This window comes from Salmo trutta, chromosome 39, assembly GCF_901001165.1.
Source record: "Salmo trutta chromosome 39, fSalTru1.1, whole genome shotgun sequence".
NCBI lineage: Eukaryota > Metazoa > Chordata > Actinopteri > Salmoniformes > Salmonidae > Salmo > Salmo trutta.
The window spans coordinates 46,464-72,081 of record NC_042995.1 but is presented as its reverse complement, the minus strand read 5'-3'; the positions used below and the strand labels follow the sequence as shown (position 1 = coordinate 72,081).

The 25,618-nt window shown below is 46.8% G+C and overlaps 1 protein-coding gene across 1 annotated transcript; it reads left to right on the top strand.

Annotated features, from left to right (window-relative positions):
* Positions 1-13,954: 13,954 nt before the first annotated feature.
* On the top strand, positions 13,955-25,617 carry LOC115179303 (uncharacterized). Its single transcript, XM_029740703.1, has 14 exons — positions 13,955-14,848; positions 17,087-17,182; positions 18,539-18,772; positions 19,109-19,268; positions 19,519-19,554; positions 19,743-19,784; positions 20,198-20,251; positions 20,348-20,395; positions 20,490-20,537; positions 20,638-20,676; positions 22,190-22,684; positions 23,131-23,238; positions 23,911-23,976; positions 24,251-25,617. Exons 1-14 carry the CDS (start codon positions 14,186-14,188, stop codon positions 24,823-24,825), a joined length of 2,664 nt encoding a protein of 887 aa, XP_029596563.1. The 5' UTR covers positions 13,955-14,185; the 3' UTR covers positions 24,826-25,617.
* The last annotated feature ends 1 nt before the right edge of the window (position 25,618 follows it).

Sequence of the window (25,618 nt, the reverse complement as noted above, 5' to 3'; positions counted from 1 at the left end):
ACATATATGGTACATGGCAACAAGAAGCATAGAGTTGGCCAACACATACAGTACAAAATGGATACAATCAAATGTATTTTACAAAGCCCTTTTAACATCAGCAGTTGTCAGAAAGTGATTTACAGACACCCAGCCTAAAACCCCAAAGAGCAAGCAATGCAGATGTAGAAGCACAGTGGCTAGGAAAAACTCCATAGAAAGGCCAGAACCTAGGAATAAACCTAGAGAGGAACCAGGCTCTGAGAGGTGGCCAGTCCTCTTCTGGCTGTACCAGGTAGAGAGGAACCAGTCTCAGAGGGGAGGGCCAGTCCTCTTCTGGTTGTACCAGGTAGAGAGGAACCAGTCTCAGAGGGGTGGCCAGTCCTCTTCTGGCTGTACTGGGTAGAGAGGAACCAGTCTCAGAGGGGAGGGCCAGTCCTCTTCTGGGTAGAGAGGAACCAGTCTCAGAGGGGAGGGACAGTCCTCTTCTGGCTGTACCAGGTAGAGAGGAACCAGTCTCAGAGGGCTGGCCAGTCCTCTTCTGGGTAGAGAGGAACCAGTCTCAGAGGGCTGGCCAGTCCTCTTCTGGGTAGAGAGGAACCAGTCTCAGAGGGGTGGCCAGTCCTCTTCTGGGTATAGAGGAACCAGTCTCAGAGGGGAGGGCCAGTCCTCTTCTGGCTGTACTGGGTAGAGAGGAACCAGTCTCTGAGGGGTGGCCAGTCCTCTTCTGGCTGTACTGGGTAGAGAGGAACCAGTCTCAGAGGGGAGGGCCAGTCCTCTTCTGGCTGTACCAGGTAGAGAGGAACCAGTCTCAGAGGGGTGGCCAGTCCTCTTCTGGCTGTACTGGGTAGAGAGGAACCAGTCTCAGAGGGGAGGGCCAGTCCTCTTCTGGGTAGAGAGGAACCAGTCTCAGAAGGGAAGCCAGCCCTCTTCTGGCTGTACTGGGTAGAGAGGAACCAGTCTCAGAAGGGAAGCCAGCCCTCTTCTGGCTGTACTGGGTAGAGATATAAGAGTAGGTGTGCTTGACTGTTTCATCATCAGTACTGTATGAGTCCCAGCTTGACTGTTTCATCACCAGTACTGTATGAGTCCTAGCTTGACTGTTTCATCACCAGTACTGTGTGAGTCCCAGCTTGACTGTTTCATCATCAGTACTGTGTGAGTCCCAGCTTGACTGTTTCATCACCAGTACTGTATGAGTCCCAGCTTGACTGTTTCATCATCAGTACTGTATGAGTCCCAGCTTGACTGTTTCATCACCAGTACTGTATGAGTCCCAGCTTGACTGTTTCATCATCAGTACTGTATGAGTCCCAGCTTGACTGTTTCATCATCAGTACTGTGTGAGTCCCAGCTTGACTGTTTCATCACCAGTACTGTATGAGTCCTAGCTTGACTGTTTCATCATCAGTACTGTATGAGTCCCAGCTTGACTGTTTCATCACCAGTACTGTATGAGTCCCAGCTTGACTGTTTCTTCATCAGTACTGTATGAGTCCCAGCTTGACTGTTTCATCACCAGTACTGTATGAGTCCCAGCTTGACTGTTTCTTCACCAGTACTGTATGAGTCCCAGCTTGACTGTTTCATCACCAGTACTGTATGAGTCCCAGCTTGACTGTTTCATCACCAGTACTGTATGAGTCCCAGCTTGACTGTTTCATCACCAGTACTGTATGAGTCCCAGCTTGACTGTTTCATCACCAGTACTGTATGAGTCCCAGCTTGACTGTTTCATCACCAGTACTGTATGAGTCCCAGCTTGACTGTTTCATCACCAGTACTGTATGAGTCCCAGCTTGACTGTTTCTTCATCAGTACTGTATGAGTCCCAGCTTGACTGTTTCATCACCAGTACTGTATGAGTCCTAGCTTGACTGTTTCATCACCAGTACTGTATGAGTCCCAGCTTGACTGTTTCATCACCAGTACTGTATGAGTCCCAGCTTGACTGTTTCATCACCAGTACTGTATGAGTCCTAGCTTGACTGTTTCATCCCCAGTACTGTATGAGTCCCAGCTTGACTGTTTCATCACCAGTACTGTATGAGTCCCAGCTTGACTGTTTCATCACCAGTACTGTATGAGTCCCAGCTTGACTGTTTCTTCATCAGTACTGTATGAGTCCCAGCTTGACTGTTTCATCACCAGTACTGTATGAGTCCTAGCTTGACTGTTTCATCACCAGTACTGTATGAGTCCTAGCTTGACTGTTTCATCACTAGTACTGTATGAGTCCCAGCTTGACTGTTTCATCACCAGTACTGTATGAGTCCTAGCTTGCCCACTTTGCTTGTGTCGCTTACAAGTGTCTCACTGAATGGTATCAGATTGTTATTACCACTGAGACACACCACCATTGACCCCTTATTCCAAAACCTGTCAGAGAGAATCCAGATCCACACTGACTTGTGATGCTACGGTACTCTCTTCCCCCCCAACACATCCTAGTGTGAGATCAAGGTTGACTTTGGCTATGCTTCGGCATTCACACGGTGTTATGCACTATTTAACGCCCAAGATAAATTGTGTGAAACCTGTCACCTGCAATCAACCAATTCATGCACAACCTAGCATGAACTCAAGTACGCATGCACAAAAAGATGCACACACACAAGCTCTCTTTCTCGCTCTCACACAAATAAACACACATACACTCTCTCTCTGTTTCTCTATCTGTCTCTCTCTCTCTGTTTCTCTCTCTCTCTGTTTCTCTTTTTCTCTCTCTGTTTCTCTTTTTCTCTCTGTTTCTCTCTCTCTCTGTTTCTCTTTTTCTCTCTGTTTGTCTCTCTCTCCGTCTCTCTCTGTGTTAATCTTTTTCTCTGTTTGTCTCTCTCTCTGTGTTTCTCTTTCTCTCTGTTTGTCTCTCTCTCTGTCTCTCTCTGTGTTTCTCTTTCTCTCTGTTTGTCTCTCTCTTTTTCTCTTTTTCTCTTTCTCTCTGTCTGTCTGTCTGTCTGTCTGTCTGTCTGTCTGTCTGTCTGTCTGTCTGTCTGTCTGTCTGTCTGTCTGTCTGTCTGTCTGTCTGTCTGTCTGTCTGTCTGTCTGTCTGTCTGTCTGTCTGTCTGTCTGTCTGTCTGTCTGTCTGGTGTGTGAAGAACATCCTTCCAGACAGACCAGTTCAACAAACCCCTGTTGCTACAATGGCTGTGTTTACACCGGCAGCCCAATTCTGATATTTTGAAACGAATTAGTCTTTAGACCAATCAGATCAGATCTCTTGTCAATCATTGGACAAAATATCTAAATTCGACTACCTGTATAAACACAGCCAATGACACAGCAAAGCCCTCCTGAGGCATGCTGGGATATTTATGGAGCTGAGGTAAGGAGGATGGCCTATAGCCTCAAGGTATCTCACGGAAACTGGACAGGGCTTTTTCACCATCCTGTACTAGCCAGCTAAAGCACCAACCCAGATCAGTAAACTTTAAAACATGCTTTTAACCTTTATGTCAGGCTTAAAATGTATCCTTCAGCCCGTAGAGTCATACCTTAGCCCCTAATCATGTCTTAGCCCATAGAGTCATACTATGGTCCTTAATCATACCTTAGCCCCTAAAGTCATACCTCAGCCCCCAGAGTCGTACCTCAGCCCTTAGAGTCGACCTCGCCCCTAGAGTCGTACCTCGGCCCCTAGAGTCGTACCTCGGCCCCTAGAGTCGTACTTCGGCCCTAGAGTCGTACCTCAGCCCCTAGAGTTGTACCTCGACCCTAGAGTCGTACCTCAGCCCCTAGAGTTGTACCTCGGCCCCTAGAGTTGTACCTTGGCCCTAGAGTCGTACCTTGGCCCCTAGAGTTGTACCTCGGCCCCTAGAGTTGTACCTCAGTCCCTAGAGTCGTACCTCAGCCCCTAGAGTCGTACCTCGGCCCCTAGAGTCGTATCTCAGCCCCTAGAGTTGTATCTCAGCCCCTAGAGTCGTACCTCAGTCCCTAGAGTTGTACCTCAGCCCCTAGAGTCGTACCTCAGCCCCTAGAGTCGTATCTCAGCCCCTAGAGTCGTACCTCGGACCCTAGAGTCGTACCTCGGACCCTAGAGTCGTACCTCGGCCCTAGAGTCGTACCTCGGCCCCTAGAGTCGTATCTCAGCCCCTAGAGTCGTATCTCAGCCCCTGGAGTCGTACCTCAGCCCCTAGAGTCGTATCTCAGCCCCTGGAGTCGTATCTCAGCCCCTAGAGTCGTATCTCAGCCCCTAGAGTCGTATCTCAGCCCCTAGAGTCGTATCTCAGCCCCTAGAGTCGTATCTCGGCCCCTGGAGTCGTATCTCGGCCCCTAGAGTCGTATCTCGGCCCCTAGAGTCGTATCTCGGCCCCTAGAGTCGTATCTCGGCCCCTAGAGTCGTACCTCGGCCCCTAGAGTCGTACCTCGGCCCCTAGAGTCGTACCTCGGCCCCTAGAGTCGTACCTCGGCCCCTAGAGTCGTACCTCAGCCCCTAGAGTCGTACCTCAGCCCCTAGAGTCGTATCTCAGCCCCTGGAGTCGTATCTCAGCCCCTAGAGTCGTATCTCAGCCCCTAGAGTCGTATCTCAGCCCCTAGAGTCGTATCTCAGCCCCTAGAGTCATACCTCAGCAGTTATCACCATCTAGTGTATATGTCGCTCTGCATTTAGTAAATACCCTCATTCAACACAGACCTACAATATGAAGGACTCAAAAGTTTTTTTTTTTTCAATTACTCAACTGAAAATGTGTTGTATTATTAGGTGTATCCCCTGGATGCCTCGTAGAAAACAATTCAAACACATTTACATACAGTCATAATTTACCAGGCCAATATCAGTCTGTCAGATACTTACAGTCTCGGCAGCCAAAGTGACCGAGACATTTCATAAGGATGGTGACTCAATATTATGATTGATGGTGTTTGTATTAAGTCCTGATGGATTGTGATAGTATTTTAATGAGCTGGGCTGTGTATTGGCTTTCCCATTAAATAGAAGGAAACCATCCATTTCCTAACAGATGTTGTAGATTATAGGGTGGTTGAGGACGTCCTGTGGGACATATGTGTCTGTGAGAGTGTGTGTGTGTGTGTGTGTGTGTGTGTGTCTACAGAGATCCGTCAGACACTGTATCAATGATAATCCACATGTTCACTATGTTCATACAACCTGAAACTACATCCTACATCCTGTTTTTTACCCTCATCGTTCTCTAGGATGTTTCCACTCTTGAGTCTATCGGATTTATTATAATGGTGAGTCACACACACACACACAGTCTCTCCCTCCAAGGAGACCTCTCTCTGATGGGAGGAACAAACCTCCTGGTTCTCTATGCCAAGCAGCCTCTGATGGGAGGAACAAACCTCCTGGTTCTCTATGCCAAGCAGCCTCTGATGGGAGGAACAACTCTCCTGGTTCTCTATGCCAAGCAGCCTCTGATGGGAGGAACAAACCTCCTGGTTCTCTATGCCAAGCAGCCTCTGATGGGAGGAACAAACCTCCTGGTTCTCTATGCCAAGCAGCCTCTGATGGGAGGAACAAACCTCCTGGTTCTCTATGCCAAGCAGCCTCTGATGGGAGGAACAAACCTCCTGGTTCTCTATGCCAAGGTGACTATAACAAAGATCCCTCAGGTACTATGCCAGGTATATGGAGAAAACAAGCAGAATTAAATATTATTGTATGTTAAAAAAAAAGATAAACACTTTGAATACTATTACCATGGCTGGTATACAGTTGAAGTCGTAAGTTTACATACACCTTAGCCAAATACATTTAAACTCAGTTGTTCACAATTCCTGACATTTAATCCTAGTAAAAATTCCCTGTCTTTGGTCAGTTAGGATCACCACTTAATTTTAAGAATGTGAAATGTCAGAAGAATAGTCGAGAGAATGATTTATTTCCAATTTTATTTCTTTCAACACGGGTAGCCTTCCACAAGCTTCCCACAATAAGTTGGGTGAATTTTGCCCATTCTTCCTGCTGGTGTAACCGAATCAGCTTTGTAGGCCTCCTTGCTCGCACACGCCTTTTCAGTTCTGCCCACAGATTTTCTATAGGATTGAGGTCAGGGCTTTGTGATGGCCACTCCAATACCTTGACTTTGTTGTCCTTAAGCCATTGTGCCACAACTTTGGAAGTATGCTTGGGGTCATTGTCCATTTGGAAGACCCATTTGCGACCAAGCTTTAACTTCCTGACTGATGTCTTGAGATGTTGCTTCAATATATCCACATAATGTTCTTTCCTCATGATGCCATCTATTTTGTGAAGTGCACCAGTCCCTCCTGCAGCAAAGCACCCCCACAACATGATGCTGCCACCCCCATGCTTCACGGTTGGGTTGGTGTTCTTCGGCTTGCAAGATTCCACCTTTTTCCTCCAAACATAACGATGGTCATTATGGCCAAACAGTTATTTTTTTGTTTCATCAGACCGGAGGACATTTCTCCAAAAAGTACGATCTTTGTCCCCATGGGCAGTTAGAAACCGTAGTCTGGCTTTTTATGGTGGTTTTGGAGCAGTGGCTTCTTCCTTGATGAGCGGCCTTTCAGGTTATGTTGATATAGGACTCGTTTTACTGTGGATATAGATACTTTTGTACCCGTTTCCTCCAGCATCTTCACAAGGTCCTTTGCTGTTGTTCTGGGATTGATTTGCACTTTTCGCACCAAAGTACGTTCATCTCTAGGAGACAGAACGCGTCTCCTTCCTGAGCGGTATGACAGCTGCGTGGTCCCATGGTGTTTATACTTGCTTACTATTGTTTGTACAGATGAACGTGGTACCTTCAGGCGTTTGGAAATTGCTCCCAAGGATGAGCCAGACTTGTTAAGGTCTACAATTTTTGTTCTGAGGTCTTGGCTGATTTCTTTTTATTTTCCCATGATGTCAAGCAAAGAGGCACTGAGTTTGAAGGTAGGCCTTGAAATACATCCACAGGTACACCTCCAATTGACTCAAATTATGTCAATTAGCCTATCAGAAGCTTCTAAAGCCATGACATCATTTTCTGGAATTTCCAAGCTGTTTAAAGGCACAGTGAACTTAGTGTATGTGAACTTCTAACCCACTAGAATTGTGATACAGTGAATTATAAGTGAAATAATCTGTCTGTAAACAATTGTTGGAAAAATTACTTGTGTCATGCACAAAGTAGATGTCCTAACCGACTTGCCAAAACTATAGTTTGTGAACACGAAATTTCTGAAGTGGTTGAAAAACGAGTTTTAATGACTCCAACCTAAGTGTATGTAAACTTCCTACTTCAACTGTATGCCAAGGTCCAATCATTTAGAAATGTAGATTAGGTACCTTGATCTTGAACGTCACCCTTTTAGGACCGGGAGGAAGCCATGCATGCATCCCAAATGGCATCCTATTCCCTATGTAGTGCACTATATTGCTCTGGTGCCACTGCCCATGCTAATAACGTGGAGAGGAACGTTAATACCCAGGTAATTACGGATGCTGTTAGTACCATTCCACAGCACATGAGGTTGTTAACTAAACGGATCAATGGAGGATGCAACACAGGTGCAGTGTCCCCAAATGAATCATAAACTCAGAGAGAACATTAACTCCTCGGATAAAGACAACGTTAGTTCTAGTCAGCTAGGTTGCTTCCCAAATGGCACCCTTTTCCATTCACAGTGCGCTACTTTTGATCAAAGCCCTATGGATATTGGTCAAAAGTAGTGGACTAAATAGGGAATAGGGTGCCATTTGGGACGTAAACCTAGTCATTTCAGCATGTGATTGAGAATATAAACTCAGTCATCCCCTTCACGCCGGCTGATGCACAGGGAAGCATATATAAAGACCTGGGGAAATGATGAGCTGAAATAGAAATATGCAGAGGTGTACGGCTATCAGCATTGGCAACAGGTTGTGTTTGGTAAATTATCCAACCCATCTCCCCTTTATTTCCATTCACATTAAAACAAATAGTGATGTCCACCAGTTCAGATTTAAAAACACACCCAGAAAGAGGAGCTGATGGGAGTACCACGAGGAGGAGGAGGAGGAGGGAAGAGGGAGAGGTGGAGGAGGTGTAGAGACAGGGAGAGAAAGAGAGAAAGAGAGGGAGAGAGGGGTAAGAGAAGAAGCAGTAGGAAGAGGACTGCTACACCCGACACCCAGACAACAGATATCATGAATCTATTAAATGTAGTCTGCTATAGGTGGGAATGCTTGTGTGTGTGTGTGTGTGTGTGTGTGTGTGTGTGTGTGTGTGTGTGTGTGTGTGTGTGTGTGTGTGTGTGTGTGTGGGGGGGGTGAACAAATAAATGGGGGGGTGAACAAAAAAACCTTTCATAAGATGGTAGAAGGAATAAAGCAGATTGCAGAGGAGAGATGGAGGGTGGAATGGGTTTGGTGTGGTGACAGCGTGATAAGACATGCTGAAACTTCTGTTAATCTGCCTCTCAACACAGGCCTCAGGAATTCACCTCACCTGAACCCCCCCCCCCCTCAACACAGACCTCAGGAATTCACCTCACCTGAACCCCCCCCTCTCTCAACACAGGCCTCAGGAATTCACCTCACCTGAACCCCCCCCTCTCTCAACACAGGCCTCAGGAATTCACCTCACCTGAACCCCCCCCCCCTCTCAACACAGGCCTCAGGAATTCACCTCACCTGAACCCCCCCCCCTCAACACAGGCCTCAGGAATTCACCTCACCTGAACCCCCCCCTCTCTCAACACAGGCCTCAGGAATTCACCTCACCTGAACCCCCCCCTCAACACAGGCCTCAGGAATTCACCTCACCTGAACCCCCCCTTTCAACACACACACACACACACATACACACACACACACACACACAATCAGTCAGTCAGTCAGTCAGTCACATCTTCATATTGTTTATCCTCTACAGTTTACAGTTCAACAGTCTGTTAATTTCATCTAACGACAATAACTTCAAACCCCCTCAATCTCTTATGAATAAATATGAGGCATTTTGTTTTCTGAATCACTTACCCAGAACAGTACAAACGTCCATCAGCGTTTCTCATTTTGTCGACCACAGCAAAAAACGTTAATGTTGTGGTCCATGGAAAACCAGAAGATTGATGATCCTAGCTATAGTCTTTCTGTTTCTATAGTCTCTCTAGCTGGTTTGATTGCAGCATTAACCTTTTTATTTTTATTTTTATTTATTTCACCTTTAGCAGTGACATTCAGCCAAAGACAATGACGAGTGAGGGACAGGTTACAGGGAACAGAACCTGTGTCATCATACAGAACAAACTGCCTTCTGCTGCTTCTGTTGTCCTACATTCTGCTCCATGACATGGTGGAACTCACTGTGTCATTGGGCTCTGGAAACACACACACACACACACACACACACACACACACACACACACACACACACACACACACACACACACACACACACACACACACTTACATACACCTTAGAAAAATACATTTCAACTCCGTTTTTCACAGTTCCTGACATTTAATCCTTAGGTCAGTTAGGATCACCACTTTATTTTAAGAATATGAAATGTCAGAATAATAGTAAAGAGAATTATTTATTTCAGCTTTTATTTCTTTCATCACATTTCCAGTGGGTCAGAAGTTTACAAACAGTTAATCAGTATTTGGTAGCATTGCCTTTAAGTTGCTTAACTTGGGTCAAACGTGTCGGGTAGCCTTCCACAAGCTTCCCACAATAAGTTGGGTGAATTTTGGCCCATTCCTCCTGACAGAGCTGGTGTAACTGAGTCAGGTTTGTAGGCCTCCTTGCTCACACATGCTTTTTCAGTTCGATGTAGGACTTGTTTTACTGTGGATATAGATACTTTTGTACCTGTTTCCTCCAGCATCTTCACAGGTCCTTTGCTGTTGTTCTGGGATTGATTTGCCCTTTTTGCACCAAAGTACGTTCATCTCTAGGAGACAGAACGTGTCTCCTTCCTGAGCGGTATGACGGCTGCGTGGTCCCATGGTGTTTATACTTGCGTACTATTGTTTGTACAGATGAACGTGGTACCTTCAGGCGTTTGGAAATTGTTCCCAAGGATGAACCAGACTTGTGGAGGTCTACAATTTTTGAAGGTAGGCCTTGAAATACATCCACAGGTACACCTCCAATTGACTCAAATTATGTCAATTAGCTTATCAGAAGCATCTAAAGCCATGACATAATTTTCACAAATTTTCCAAGCTGTTTAAAGGCACAGTCAACTTAGTGTATGTAAACTTCTGACCCACTGGAATTGTGAAACAGTGAATGATAAGTGAAATAATCTGTCTGTAAACAATTGTTGGAAAAATTACTTGTGTCATGCACAAAGTATTCCAGTGGGTAAATGATGTCCTAACCGACTTGCCAAAACTATAGTTTGTAACAAGACATTTGTGGAGTGGTGGAAAAACGAGTTTTAATGACTCCAACCTCAGTATATGTAATCTTCTGACTTACAACTGTACATACATACATAAACACACACACGCACGCACACACACACACGGGCATGCACACACACACGAGCATGCACACACACACACACGAGCATGCACACACACACGCACTCATGGGCACACACACACACACACACACGCACGCACACACACACACGGGCATGCACACACACACACGAGCATGCACACACACACACGAGCATGCACACACACACACTCATGGGCACACACACACACACAGGCAAGCACACACACACACGGGCCATTTCTGTCAGAAAGAGGAGAATTAGCGATGAGTTTTTCTGTCTGTCTCTGGGTCTGTAGCTTTGCTAACAGAGGACCAGAGCCACCAGGCCCATAACAAAGAGACCACTTAGGAGGCCAGACACAGATGGCATTGTGGGTCCAGCCGTCACAGTCAGTACCTCCTGTCATCGCCGTCGCCCAGTGACACTGACAGACAGGGACCTGAGTCGTGTTCAGCAGGGCACACTTTAGGAAACATTTTGCAACAAAAATCTGTATTCTTATTGGACAAGTTCAGCTAGCCTGTGCTTGTTACTCCATTTCAAAACGTTTCCTCCCTACTGAACACAGCCCCAGTATATCTCTGTTCGTAACACAGTGTAGAATGATCAGCAGGAACACAAGATGTCCAGAGAGTAGCGGCCAGTCTGATTAGACTAATTAATGGATACTGTATCTACTCTCCACATCTCCCAATAAAGAAACCACTCTCCTTCCTCCTACCTTCCTCTGTGACCTTCACAAGATGTCCGTTCTTATCTCCAGTCTCACTGAAACAACGCGTACAAAGTGAATCTACCATTTTGATTGGATTCCAGGGTCTCCATGATTAGCATACTAAGGCTGGTGAAGGGATCTGAGATCGTAAAATTCTAATTCAACAATAGTATTAAAGTAGTACTACAATAATCTCAGTGAAGTGGGACATCTGCTGGGCAAAATGGTGAACTACACTTAAAATGAAACAGCCAAGAGTTTGCATAGGCCTTTACCCCTATCTCTGTCTCTGGTACTGAAAGGAAACCCAGAAGGAAATAGGCTACACATGAGGAGAGGTTGTAAAACTATAGAGACTTCTAGCCACTGGCAGGTCCTAGGTATGGGGTGAAGATACTGTGTTGATGATGAAGCCATAGCAGCTCTCTGCAATCTGAAGCCAATACTAAAACACAGAGAATCCTGTCCAGATTAGCCCACCCTCAGCATTCCTCTTTATTCCAACTCTCTAACAGCACACAGACATTGGTCATTCCTGTACCCTGTAACTCAACACTTTAACAAGGCAATTACAGCTAGTCTCACACAGACAGAGACCTGAGCACCTATCAACCAATCAATCTAATGTATTTATAAAGTCCTTTTTACATCAGCCGATGTCACAAAGTGCTATACAGAAACCCAGCCTTTAACCCAAAACAGCAAGCAATGCAGATGTAGAAGCACGGTGGCTTGGAAAAACTCCCTAGAAATGCAAGAACCTAGGAAGAAACCTAGAGAGGAACCAGGCTCTGAGGGGTGGTCAGTCCACTTCTGGCTGTGCCAGGTGGAGATAATAACAGTACATGGCCAACATGTTCAAACGTTCATAGATGACCATAGATCACAGTGGTTGTAGAGGGTGCAACAGGTCAGCACCTCAGGAGTAAATGTTAATTGGCTTTTCATAGCTGAGCATTCAGAGTTTGAGAAAGCAGGTGCGGTAGAGAGAGACAGTCGAAAACAGCAGGTCCGGGACAAGGTAGCACGTCCGGTGAACAAGTCAGGGTTCCATAGCCGCAGGCAGAACAGTTGAAACTGGAGCAGCAGCACAACCAGGTGGACTGGGGACAGCAAGGAGTCATCAAGCCAGTTAGTCCTGAGGCATGGTCCTAGGGCTCAGGTCCTCTGGGAGGGAGAGAGAGAGAGTATTAGAGAGAGCATACTTAAATTCACACAGGACACCGGATAAGACAGGAGAATTACAACAGATATAACAGACTGACCCTAGCCCCCTGAAAAGCTATTGCAGCGTAGATACTGGAGGCGGAGACAGCATCTGTCTTTTCACAGGTATGCTAATGAGTCCAACCCTGCAACGGCCAGATAAGATGCTAATGACCTGAATTAGGCCTGGCATTAGAGAATGAAACTGCACACCTTGCAGTGGAGGTAGACGCTATAACAATGGATGTTTATTATGGAGCAAGACAGCAATAGGGAAGGGAAGGTTGATTGGTCAAATGCACATGACACATACAGACAGTGAGGATGGTAGACCTCTACTGGTTGAAGACAGGCTTGGTCAGATCACCACTTCACAGTGAGGATGGTAGGCCTCCACCAGTGGAGGCTGCTGAGGGGAGGACGGCTAATACTAATGGCTGGAATGGAGCGAATGGAATGGCATCAAAGGAACTTAAAACTCTCCACCCTCTGTCCCGTCAATGTAGATAGGGGGCTGCTCCCTCTGCTGTTTCCTGAAGTCCACGATCATCTCCTTTGTTTTGTTGACATTGAGTGTGAGGTTATTTTCCTGACACCACACTCCGAGGGCCCTCACCTCCTCCCTGTAGACCATCTCGTCGTTGTTGGTAATGAAGCCTACCATTGTAGTGTCGTCTGCAAACTTGATGATTAAGTTGGAGACGTGCATGGCCACGCAGTCATGGGTGAACAGGGAGTACAGAAGAGGGCTGAGAACGCACCCTTGTGGGGACCCAGTGTTGAGGATCAGCGGGGTGGAGATGTTGTTACCTACCCTCACCACCTGGGGGCGGCCCGTCAGGAAGTCCAGGACCCAGTTGCACAGGGCGAGGTCGAGACCCAGGGTCTCGAGCTTAATGACGCTTACTTTAACATGTCAGTGACATTCTATTCTAGTTACTATAACATGCCGCTGACCTTCTATTCTAGTTACTGTAACATGCCGTGACCTTCTATTCTAGTTACTTTAACATGCCAGTGACATTCTGACCTTCTGACCTTCTATTCTAGTTACTGTAACATGCTGGTGACCTTCTTTCTAGTTACTGTAACATGCCAGTGACCTTCTTTCTAGTTACTGTAGCATTCCAGTGACCTTCTATTCTAGTTACTGTAGCATGCCGGCGACCTTCTATTCTAGTTACTGTAACATGCCGGTGACCTTCTTTCTAGTTACTGTAGCATGCCGGTGACCTTCTATTCTAGTTACTGTAACATGCCGGTGACCTTCTTTCTAGTTACTGTAGCATGCCGGTGACCTTCTATTCTAGTTACTGTAATGGTATGTGACATCACAAAGAAACTCATCTCCTGTTTTTCTCCCTAAACCAGCTCTGTGACTCTAGCCCCGCCCTTCTACGTGTCTTCCTTTTATTCCGACAACACCATTGGTCCATCTCATATGAGATCACCACTCTCTGACTAACAGTCTCATACCTCTGTCTTATACCTCATATCTCTGTCTGTCTGCTCTGTAGCTACATATCTCTGTGTGTCTGCTCTGTAGCTACATATCTCTGTGTGTCTGCTCTGTAGCTACATATCTCTGTGTGTCTGCTCTGTAGCTACATATCTCTGTGTGTCTGCTCTGTAGCTACATATCTCTCTGTGTCTGCTCTGTAGCTATATATCTCTCTGTGTGTCTTTGCTCTGCAGCTACATATCTCTCTGTGTGTACAGCATTCTTTCTGATTCTACCCATTTCTGTTTTCATCCATCTCTACCTCAACTTTTTCCTCTCAGTTGCCTCTCTCTATTCTCTCTGTCTCGCTCTCTCTCTTTCTCTGTCTCTCTTTGTAATAGTCTACATTCACCTCTGCTACCTGCGGTCTCACTATGAGTGGTAATCTGTGGACGGAGGAGCAGTTCAACTGTCCTGTGTGCCTGGACCTCCCCAATGAGCCAGTCACCATCCCGTGTGGCCACAGCTACTGCATGGGCTGCATCAAGGACTACTGGAGCAAGGACGACCCTCGCTCCCCTGGAGTCTACAGCTGCCCCCAGTGCCGCCAGACATTCTGTCCCAAGCCCTCCTTGTCCAGGAACACCATGCTGGCAGAGGCCGTGGAGCAGCTCCGCAAGGGGGCCCTCACCACCTCCGCCAGGGAGTCCATCCGGAGCGCCCACCATGCCAACACCATGGGTAGAGCCAAGGGAGGTTCCCGTGGTGGTGGTGTCAGCCAGCTGCCAGCCATGGCCGTGCCCTGTGACACGTGCCACGGCGCTGGAGACCAGCGGGCTGCGGTGAAGTCTTGCCTGATCTGTATGGCGTCCTACTGCGAGGCCCACCTGAAACCGCATCAGACGAAAGCGGAGTTGAAAAAGCATGAGCTGATTGCGCCCACGGGCAAGCTGGCGCAGAAGATCTGTACCGAGCACAAGTACCTGCAGGAGTTCTACTGTCGTCAGTGCCAGATGTTTGTGTGCTGGCTGTGCACCAGTAACCAGCACAAGGACCATGAGACCACCTCCACCAAGGCAGAGCGCACGGAGAGACAGGTAAGCCCTCAGACATACAGTGCATTCGGAAAGTATTCAAACCCCTTGATTTTTTCCACATTTTGTTACGTTACAGCCTTATTCTAAATTCTAATTATTTTTTTATATTCTCAAACAATATACAAACAATACCCCATAATGACAAAGCGAAAACAGGTTTTTAGGATTTTGTTCAAATCTATTCAAATATAAAACTGAAATATCACATTTGCATAAGTATTCAGACCCTTTACTCAGTACTTTGTTGAAGCACATTTGGCAGCGATTACAGCCCTGAGTCTTCTTGGTTATGATGCTACAAGCTTGTCACACCTGCATTTCAGGAGTTTCTACTATTCTTCTCTGCAGATCGTCTCAAGCTCTGTCAGGTTTGATGGGGAGCGTCGCTGCACAGCTATTTTCAGGTCTCTCCAGAGATGTTAGATCGGGTTCAAGTCTGGGCCACTCAAGGAAATTCATAGACTTGTCTCGAAGCCACTCCTGCGTTTTCTTGGCTGTGTGCTTAGGGTTGTTGTCCTGTTGGAAGATGAACCTCCACCCCAGTCTGAGGTCCTGAGCGCTCTGGAGCAGGTGTTATCAAGGATCTCTCTGTACTTTGCTCCGTTCATCTTTCCCTCGATCCTGACTAGTCTCCCAGTCCCTGCCGCTGAAAAACATCCCCACAGCATAATGCTGCCACCACTATGCTTCACCGTAGGGATGGTGCCAGGTTTCCTCCTGACGTGACACTTGGCATTCAAGCCAAAGTTCAATCTTGGTTTCATCAGACCAGATAATCTTGTTTCTGATGATCTAAGAGTCTTTAGGTGCCTTTTGGCAAACTCCAAGCGGGCTGTCTTGTGCCTTTTACTGAGGAGTGGGTTCCGTCTGGCCACTCTACCATAAAGGCCTGATTGGTGGAGTGCTGCAGAGATGGTTGTCCTTCTGGAAGGTTCTCCCATCTCCACAGAGGAACTCTGGAGCTCTGTCAGAGTGACCATCGGGTTCTTGGTCACCTCCCTGACCAAGGCCCTTCTCCCCCGATTGCTCAGTTTGGCCGGGCGACCAGCTCTAGGAAGAGTCTTGGTGGTTCTAAACTTCTATCATTTCAGAATGATGGAGCCCACTGTGTTCTTGGGGATCTTCAATGCTGCAGACATTTTTGGTACCCTTCCCCAGATCTGTGCCTAGACACAATCCTGTCTGGAAGCTCTACGGGCAATTCCTTCGACCTCATGGCTTGGTTTTTGCTCTGACATAAACTGTCAACTGTGGGACCTTATATAGACAGGTGTGTGCCTTTCCAAATCATGTCCAATCAATTGAATTTACCACAGCTTGACACCAATCAAGTTGTAGAAACATCTCAAGGATGATCAATGGAAACAGGATGCACATGAGCTCAATTTTGAGTCTCATAGCAAAGGGTCGGAATACTTATGTAAATAAGGTATTTCAGTTTTTTTTGTAATACATTTGCAATAATGTCTAAAAACCTGTTTAAGCTTTGTCATTGTGCGGTATTGTGTGTAGATTGGTGAATAATTTGTATTTATTTAATACATTTTAGAATAAGGCTGTAACGTAACAAAATGTGTAAAAAGTCAAGGGGTCTGAATACTTTCCGAATGTGCTGTACATGGACACCACCATACCCACCCACTAATGTGATCAACTGCTTGGCACAAGACTGTGTTATCCCGCTGAACCAAAGGCTAGTCATTCGCTCTGGGAGCTAATGCTTCAGGTCTCAGGCAACAAAACAACACCCAATCAGGTCCTGTGTGGCTCTGTATGCAAAGCCAAGGTTCGATTCCCGCTGGGGCCACACATACGGTACGCACACATGACCCTAAGTCATTTTGGATGAAAGAGTTTACTAAATGGTATATATTATTATTATAATATTAATCAAACACACCACCACGTACAGACTCCACAAAAACATGTAAATACAGTCTGATCAAAACATCCATACAGGTTGCTGGGCTGTCTATGTCCCATCACAGCTGATCTGGCCACACCTAGAAACTGCCTCTCATTCAGCCTTTGCTGTGGTGATTCATTAGAAGTGTGTGTGTGTGTGTGTGTGTGTGTGTGTGTGTGTGTGTGTGTGTGTGTGTGTGTGTGTGTGTGTAGAGTAAGGTGGTGCCATATCTTAGGTGATTATGTAGTTGTCTTTGTGGACCAGTGAGCATTCCAGACTGCATTCCAGTCCATTCAGGAATGAGTTGATGTGACTGTGACTGTGTTTTGCAGAAAGAGCTGGCTGAGGTGCAGACAGAGAATCATCAGAGACTGAAAGAAAGAGAAGGAGAGCTGAAAGACATGAAGAAGATGCTGGAGGCAACAAAGGTAAGGGCTTAGGACACACTACACTACACTATACCCCACTACACTACACTACACCCCACTACACTACACCCCACTACACCCCACTACACCATACCACACTGCACCCCACTACACCACATTACTCTACACCCCACTACACCCCACTACTCTACACCCCACTACTCTACACCCCACTACTCTACACCCCACTACACCCCACTACACTATACCACACTGCACCCCACCCCACTACACTATACCACACCCCACTACACCCCACTACACTATACCCCACTACACTACACTACACCCCACTACACCCCACTACACCATACCACACTGCACCCCACTACACCACACTACTCTACACCCCACTACACCCCACTACTCTACACCCCACTACTCTACACCCCACTACTCTACACCCCACTACACCCCACTACACTATACCACACTGCACCCCACTACACTATACCACACCCCACTACACCCCACTACACTATACCACACCCCACTACACCCCACTACACTATACTACACCACACTACACCACACTATACTACACCACACCCATTTTTACATTTTAGTCATTTAGCAGACGCTCTTATCCAGAGCGACTTACAGTAGTGAATGCATACATTTCATACAATTTCATACATTTCATACATTTTTTTCTGTGCTGGCCCCCCATGGGAATCGAACCCACAACCCTGGCGTTGCAAACACCATGCTCTACCAACTGAGCTACAGGGAAGGCACCCCACCCCACTACACTACACTATACCCCACTCCACTCCACTACACTATACCCCACTACACTACAGCACACTACACTCCACCCCACTACACTACACTATACTACACTCCACCCCACTACACTATACTACACTACACTACACTACTCTACACTCCACCCCACTATACTACACTCCACTACACTATACCTCACTACACTCCACTACACTATACCCCACTACACTACACCACACTCCACCCCACTATACTACACTACACCACACTACACTACACCACACTTCACTACACCACACTACACTATACCACACTGCACTACACCCCACCCCACTACACCCCACCCCACCCCACCCCACTACACCCCACCCCACCCCACCCCACTACACTACACCCCACTACACTACACCTCACTATACCCCACTACACCACACCGCACTACTATACACTACACCCCACTGCGCTATACCACACTACTATACACTACACCCCACCCCACCACACTACACCCCACTACACTACACCAGTGTGTGTGTGTGTGTTTGTGTTCCTCAGTGAGTACCTTTCTATGCACCTCCATACAGTACCAGTGTGCATATGTCTTCATACCTATGTTTGTGTCCCCAGCGCTCAGCAGACAGGGTACATGATGACACAGCGACGGTGCTGTCGGAGCTCCAGCGCTCGGTGGAGAGGCTCCAGGAGCTGGTGGAGGGTGTGATGAACCAGGCTGGGCAGGAGAAAGTAAGCGAGGCCCAGGACGTGGTGGACAAGCTGGAGGCCGAGATCTCTGAGCTAAAGAGGAGAGACAAGGACATGAAGGAGGTGTTCCGCTGCGAAGACAACATCCACTTCCTAGAGGTGGACGCTTTTCTCTTTCTGTGACCCTTTTATATATTTTTGATCCAATTTAGCGGCATGCAGCTGGTTGATGCAGCTGGTTGATGGCCATATTGGACATGGCTGCCAGGGGGGGAAAGACCACATCTGGGATGGGTCAATAGTTAAAAAGCAGCAGTGCTCTAGTCATGTTTGAAATGCGCTGCTTCTATCACAAAAGGCATTATTTCTTAAATGACGTGCCTTCTCTTCCTGTTGTTGCCTTTCTTTCTGTCTTCATTTTTCTATCTCTGCCCTCTTCCATCCCATCCTCTTCTCCTCCTTCTCCTCCTCCTCCTCCTGTGAGCCGCCCTCCAGACCTGTGAGTCTCTGTGCAGCCCGTTTGAGTGTAATGATCTGTCGTGTGTGGTGGCCAATCCAGAGGCTACGTTTGAGCCTGTACGTGAAGCCATCCTGAACCTACGGGAGAGAGTGGAGGACATGTGCAACGTGGAACTGGGCAAGATCACCAAGACAGGTGTGTCAGAGTGGAGGACACGCATACTACACACACACACACAGACTCACACTCACACATTGGCTCACACACACACACAGACTCACACACACACAAAGGGCACTACTAGCAGAGCTCTCCATTACCTTGTTCACTATAAATATTGTCATAAAAACAAAGTATTTCTCCGCACTATGTTATAGACTGATATCAGTGGATCAATACAATGTCAATATGTTAATAAACTGTTATTTCTCATCCTTCTCTTCAGTGAATGATACAACACTGTTCACCTTAGGAGACAAAGGTGAGTTCTGTTCCAGAGGATGTCTCTAGCTCTGGTCCAGGGTGTTCTGTGGGGCTTGAAGAAGGCTCAGCATAAGCAAGCCGCTCGTAATGCCCTGGACCAGAGCTAGAAGCCATCGATTACCAATAAACATTTAAATCGTGGATTGACAGACTGTACTTACTCACTGCACTGTTTCCCCATCATAGCAAAACAAAATGGCGGCCAGAAGACAGGAGGGTTCAGGAGTTGTGAGTAGTTTCTCCCATTTCTTTATTGGTAGTGTGAGTTAGACTTTAATAATTCACTGAGATTGTGAACTAATCTGAATTGGACATTTTAGTCAACAGCAAATAATGTGAGGAATGGCAATATTTCATTTCCGCAGTGCAAATGCTTTATGCTCAGTGTCTGTTCCTTTTGGTGCTGGTCTTTTCACTTCTCTAGTTGAGTGATTGGTCATCGTCATTAACTGTGCAGTTTGGATATGAAATACGTAACCTGAAATAATGATTTATTGTTCCTGATGAAGTATCGTCATAGTCAGGTTTTTAATAGTTAAACAGTATGTTTTTAATGGTTAAACAGTATGTTTTTAAAGGTTAAACAGTATGTTTTTAATGGTAAGCATTGCGCCTTTTTCTTTTCAATGACTATTCCACAGTGTTTTCTGGTCTGGGATCCAAAACAACAACAACAAACAACATCCGTCCTGCAGGTATGTACTGTAGCGACTGTTTCCTGTATGGTTTTAACATGTGGTTTGTGATAGGTCATTGAATGACACATAATGATGTTCGTCGTCGTGTTTCAGCTCCCACACCGACTGTCTCCGTGGCGGTTCGGGGTCCTAACTCACGTGGTAGGGTGATGTCATGTGGCTAGTTTCATCACTAATCTCACTATGACGATCATGATCAAACATGAGATCAGCTTAATCATGTCTCCTTCTGTAGGTGTAGGCCTGCGCTCTCAAGATGTTAGGAGCAGAGAGGAACCACGAGGTCAGACGTGTGTGTGTGTGTGTGTGTGTGTGTGTGTGTGTGTGTGTGTGTGTGTTTGCGTGCAAAGGGGTTTAAACTATCTTCTACCTCTTTCCTTTAGCTGACAGAGACAAGCCGAGGAGAGAGGAGAGAAAACCAGGTAAAACACACACACACACACACACACACACACACACACACACACACACACACACACACAGAAAAGCCCAGAATTTCTTTGTGAACATAACCGGTTCCACAGGTTGGCCTGCCTCACAAGAGGAACATTTCCTTATCATCTGTGTATGGTCCTTCTTCCTGTCTCCTCCATCCGTACTGTGTCACATCCTGAACCTCTTAAGAATAACTGCAGATATCAGTTCCATAAATGTATCTCTGACCACCTCCCTAAGGTGGTCTTGACCAATACTACAAATTCAGTCATCATTAGTGTTTATGAAATCTACTCAACTGCCTCGCTTTTCCTCTCATTCTCTCTCTATGCAATCAGAAAGGCGTCCGGATACATAGGTTTGGTTTGATCCTAGCAAAACCTGGATAGGTGAAGCGAACGTCTGTGCTCACATACTCCCTCATGATCGTCGCTTAAAAAATGAGAAAAAGCGTCAATATTACTGTTGTTTGTCCCTCTTGGAGCACCCTGGCAACAACATACCCAGTAATACTTTCTCAAAATAGTCTGAATTAATCTAAGATAAATCAAGAAATCTGTTATTCATTTTGACGTTTTTGCCAATGAGGTCTTAGTCGCATCATTTCACATCTAACATGTTTGGTGCAGTATTTCTCAAGTGAAAAAATCTGCATGAAAACTAGTAATCTCTTGTTGAATGACAAACACTTAATTGAAGAATCCCGTCTATAATTCCCAATCTTACTAGGAGTAGTCCTGTTGACCAATCTCTGATGAAGGGCGTATAGACTTTGGCTACCGAACTTCCACTTGCCTCTAGAAAAAATGTAGTGTATGCGAACAGCCAAGTAAACGCCTGGCGAACACCAAAATCAACCAAAATATCACAAAAATGTTTCATAATATATGATTGAACTGTTTCAACTGGGAAGCACGCGACAGACTTTAAGCTTACCGTATGTTTTGTAGTCGAAACAGTTTAAGCATTTATTATGATGAAACGTTGTGACGTTTTGGTTCGGCAACACAACATTTTTCCTTGAGGCAAGTCGATGTTCGTTAGTCCGAAGTCTACGCCCCTTCGTCGGTGATTGGTCAACAGTATTACTGGACTAGGTACTGCTCCTAGTAGGAGTGGGAGCAATGAACGGGATTGTTTGCTGGCTAGTTTTAATGCACATTTTTTCACTTGAGAAATACCGCACCAAATATTTTAGTTAGATGTAAAATTGCGCGACTAGGACCTCCTTGGCAAAAAACATAAAAAATAATTACAGATTTCTTGATTTATCTTTATTATTTGCTTCTATTTTGAGGAAGTGTTACTGGGTATGTTGTTGCTACAGTGGCTCAAGCGGGACAAAACAGTAATACTGAGATTTTTCAAGCAAAGGTCGTTTCAACAGACGTTCGTTTCACCTAGCTGAGTTCTGCTAGAAGCAAACCGAACCTATGTATGTGGACGCCTCTAGACTCATCAAGCCATGCTCTCCCAGTAATACCTCTCGTCTCTCCACAGCCAGAGAGGCAGCCCCCAGACCAAGCACCAGATCTAGTCCCACTCAGAGCCGGAGAAAGCCAGCCAAAAATAGCCCTACCCAAAGTCGAAGAGAGACGCGCAGACGCAGTCCCAGTCCAAGTCGTAGAGAGCCAGCCAGTCCCAGCCCCACTCCAAGTCGTAGAGAGCCAGCCAGACCCAGTCCAAGTCGTAGAGAGCCAGCCAGTCCCACTCCAAGTCATAGAGAGCCAGCCAGACCCAGTCCAAGTCGTAGAGAGCCCGTCAGTCCTACTCCAAGTCGTAGAGAGCCAGCCAGACCCAGCCCTACTCCCAGCCGGAGAGAGACACCCAGACCAGAACCCACCACCACCCCTACCCCCGGTGCTGTTACCAAAGCCACCCCAGCCTCAGGAGCTTTCAGCCGGATGGGCTCCATAGCAAGTCTCTTCCGCTCCCATCGACGTGCCACACCGGCACCTGGGCCAGTCAACAACAACACTGGTGGAGTTAACCCATGTGAGTCCCGACCAGAGAGAATGATTGTGGCCTCTAGTCGCCAAAAGGCCGTATTAGCACGGGTAGCGCCATTGAGGGCTTCCACCATTTTAATGTAGTCAACTGGGTGGCTTCCAACTTCACTGGATAATCTCTCCTGGTGACATTCTTGGAGTCATTAGAAAGGGGCATCAGGAGGGATCAGCCAATCTTGAAAATGGAAATTGCCTCAATGGCGCTGCCCATGCTGTCACAGACTCTATAATGGCACAGATACAAAGATGAGTCCTCTATATATCTCTATGGTCCCGACCCTCAACGCTTTAACCCCATCAGAGGTCATACACCCTGGTCTTACTAGCCTTTCACCAGTGTAGACACTGAATAATGTACCTCAAAATGTACCTTGCAGGTGCCACAGCACATTGTTTGAAATCATGTCTATAAACACCATACTGTTTTGACAGGGGGGATGGGTGCACTGACTGAATCCCAACCAGAAGTGAATACCAGCCTTTTCCTGGATCCACTGACCCCTGACCCCATCATGAATCAGATGCCAGCTTTCCCTGCATGTGAGACATCATTCATTCCTTTTCTCCAGTTCTGAGGAAAGCATTTTGCCCTATATTTACAGTTGCCCTTGTTGTGATCAGTGGTGTAAAGTACTTAAGTAAAAATACTTTAAAGTACTACTTAAGTAGTTTCTTGGAGTATCTGTACAATACTATTTCTATTTTTGACAACTTTTACTTTACTACATTCCTAAAGAAAATAATGTCCTTTTTACTCCATACATTTTAACTGACATCCAAAAGTACTTACATTTTGAATGCTTAGCAGGACAGGAAAATGGTCCAATTCACACACTTATAACGAGAACACATGGTCATCCCTACTGCCTCTGATCTGACTAAACACATATGCATCTTTTGTAAATTATGTCTCAGTGTTGGAATGTGCCCCTGGCTATATGTACATTTTAAAAACTAGAAAATGGTGCCGTCTGCTTTGCTTAATATAAGGAATTTGAAATTATTATTACTTTTACTTTTGATACTTAATTATATTTAGAACCAAATACTTTTAGACTTTTACTCAATAAGTATTTTACTGGGTGACTTTCACTTTTACTGGAGTAACTTTCTATCAATGTATCTACTGTATACTTTTACTCAAGTTGGGTACTTTTTCCACCACTGGTTGTGATCCTCTCCCCTCATACTGCCTTTCTTCGTCTCCTGTAGTGAGGGAGATAGACATCTCTAGCATCCAGGCCCCAGAGCCCAGGAGCAGAGAGGAGTTCCTGCAGTGTGAGTATAGAACAGCTAAACATGTACACAGATACAGCCTGTTCCAGTTAGCTCCCTACCCTGCCGCCTTGGCCCTCACCCTTCCATGTTTGCAGATATGGAGGGAAAGATATAAGCAGTGTAGCACCCACCATATTGATTCCAACTTTCAGATCTGAAAACTTCAGAAGGTTTGGGCCAAAGGGAAGGAGTACTCACAACAGCCGACTACCAAATCTGCAAAGTCCTTATCCCCACACCTTAACTATTCATCCATCCCTCCACTCTCCCCCAGATGCCTGTACCCTGACCCTAGACACGAGGACAGCCCACCGACGTCTGAGCCTGTCGGAGGGCAACACCAAGGCCACCCTAGAGGGGGCAGGGCAGCCCTACCCAGACTGCCCCCAACGCTTCGATGGCTGGACCCAGGTGCTGTGCCAGGCCCCCCTGTCCGCCCAGCGTTGTTACTGGGAGGTGGATTGGCGAGGGAAGGGGTCAACAATGGGCGTGGCTTATGGAGCCCTGAGCAGGAAGGGGGCGGACGCCAGGGCGGGGCTTGGCTACAATGCCCAATCATGGAGCCTGGAGCTGTCGGATACGTGTTGCACGGCAATGCATGACAATGAGAAGAGGGAGATCCCGGTGACGTACTCGCCGCGTCTGGGGTTGTTCCTGGACCTCAACGCGGGCACCCTGGCGTTCTATAGCGTGGCGGAGAGCATGGCGCACCTGCACACGTTCCGCGCCAACTTTACACAGCCACTGTATGCAGCCTTCGGGGTGGGGAGTGGGGTTGGTGTTGGACTGGACTTTGCTCTGGGTCAGTTCAGCCAGACATCCGACAGCATCAAGATCTGCCCCATGTGACGAGACCTACGACCTCTGTATAGATCTGCCCCATGTGAAGAGACCTACGACCTCTGTATAGATCTGCCCCGTGTGACGAGACCTACGACCTCTGTATAGATCTGCCCCGTGTGACGAGACCTACGACCTCTGTATAGATCTGCCCCGTGTGACGAGACCTACGACCTCTGTATAGATCTGCCCCGTGTGACGAGACCTACGACCTCTGTATAGATCTGCCCCGTGTGACGAGACCTACGACCTCTGTATAGATCTGCCCCGTGTGACGAGACCTACGACCTCTGTATAGATCTGCCCCGTGTGACGAGACCTACAACCTCTGTATAGATCTGCCCCTTGTGAGACCTACGACCTCTGTATAGATCTGCCCCGTGTGACGAGACCTACAACCTCTGTATAGATCTGCCCCGTGTGATGTGACCTACGACGTCTGTATAGATCTGCCCCGTGTGACGAGACCTACGAGCTCTGTATAGATCTGCCCCGTGTGACGAGACCTACGACCTCTGTATAGAGCTGCCCCGTGTGACGAGACCTACGACCTCTGTATAGATCTGCCCCGTGTGACGAGACCTACGACTTCTGTATAGAGCTGCCCCATGTGATGTGACCTACGACCTCTGTACAGAGCTGCCCCGTGTGACGAGACCTACGACCTCTGTATAGAGCTGCCCCGTGTGATGTGACCTACAACCTCTGTATAGATCTGCCCCATGTGACGAGACCTACGACCTCTGTATAGAGCTGCCCCGTGTGATGTGACCTACGACCTCTGTATAGAGCTGCCCCGTGT

What these genes read in the sequence shown, in the direction of transcription:
- LOC115179303 (XM_029740703.1), top strand. Translation starts at nt 14,186, where the DNA reads ATGAGTGGTAATCTGTGGACGGAGGAGCAGTTCAACTGTCCTGTGTGC. An exon ending in AGATGCTGGAGGCAACAAAG is followed by an intron (nt 17,183 to 18,538) that starts GTAAGGGCTTAG and finishes TTGTGTCCCCAG; the next exon opens with CGCTCAGCAGACAGGGTACA. An exon ending in GAGCAGAGAGGAACCACGAG is followed by an intron (nt 20,538 to 20,637) that starts GTCAGACGTGTG and finishes TCTTTCCTTTAG; the next exon opens with CTGACAGAGACAAGCCGAGG.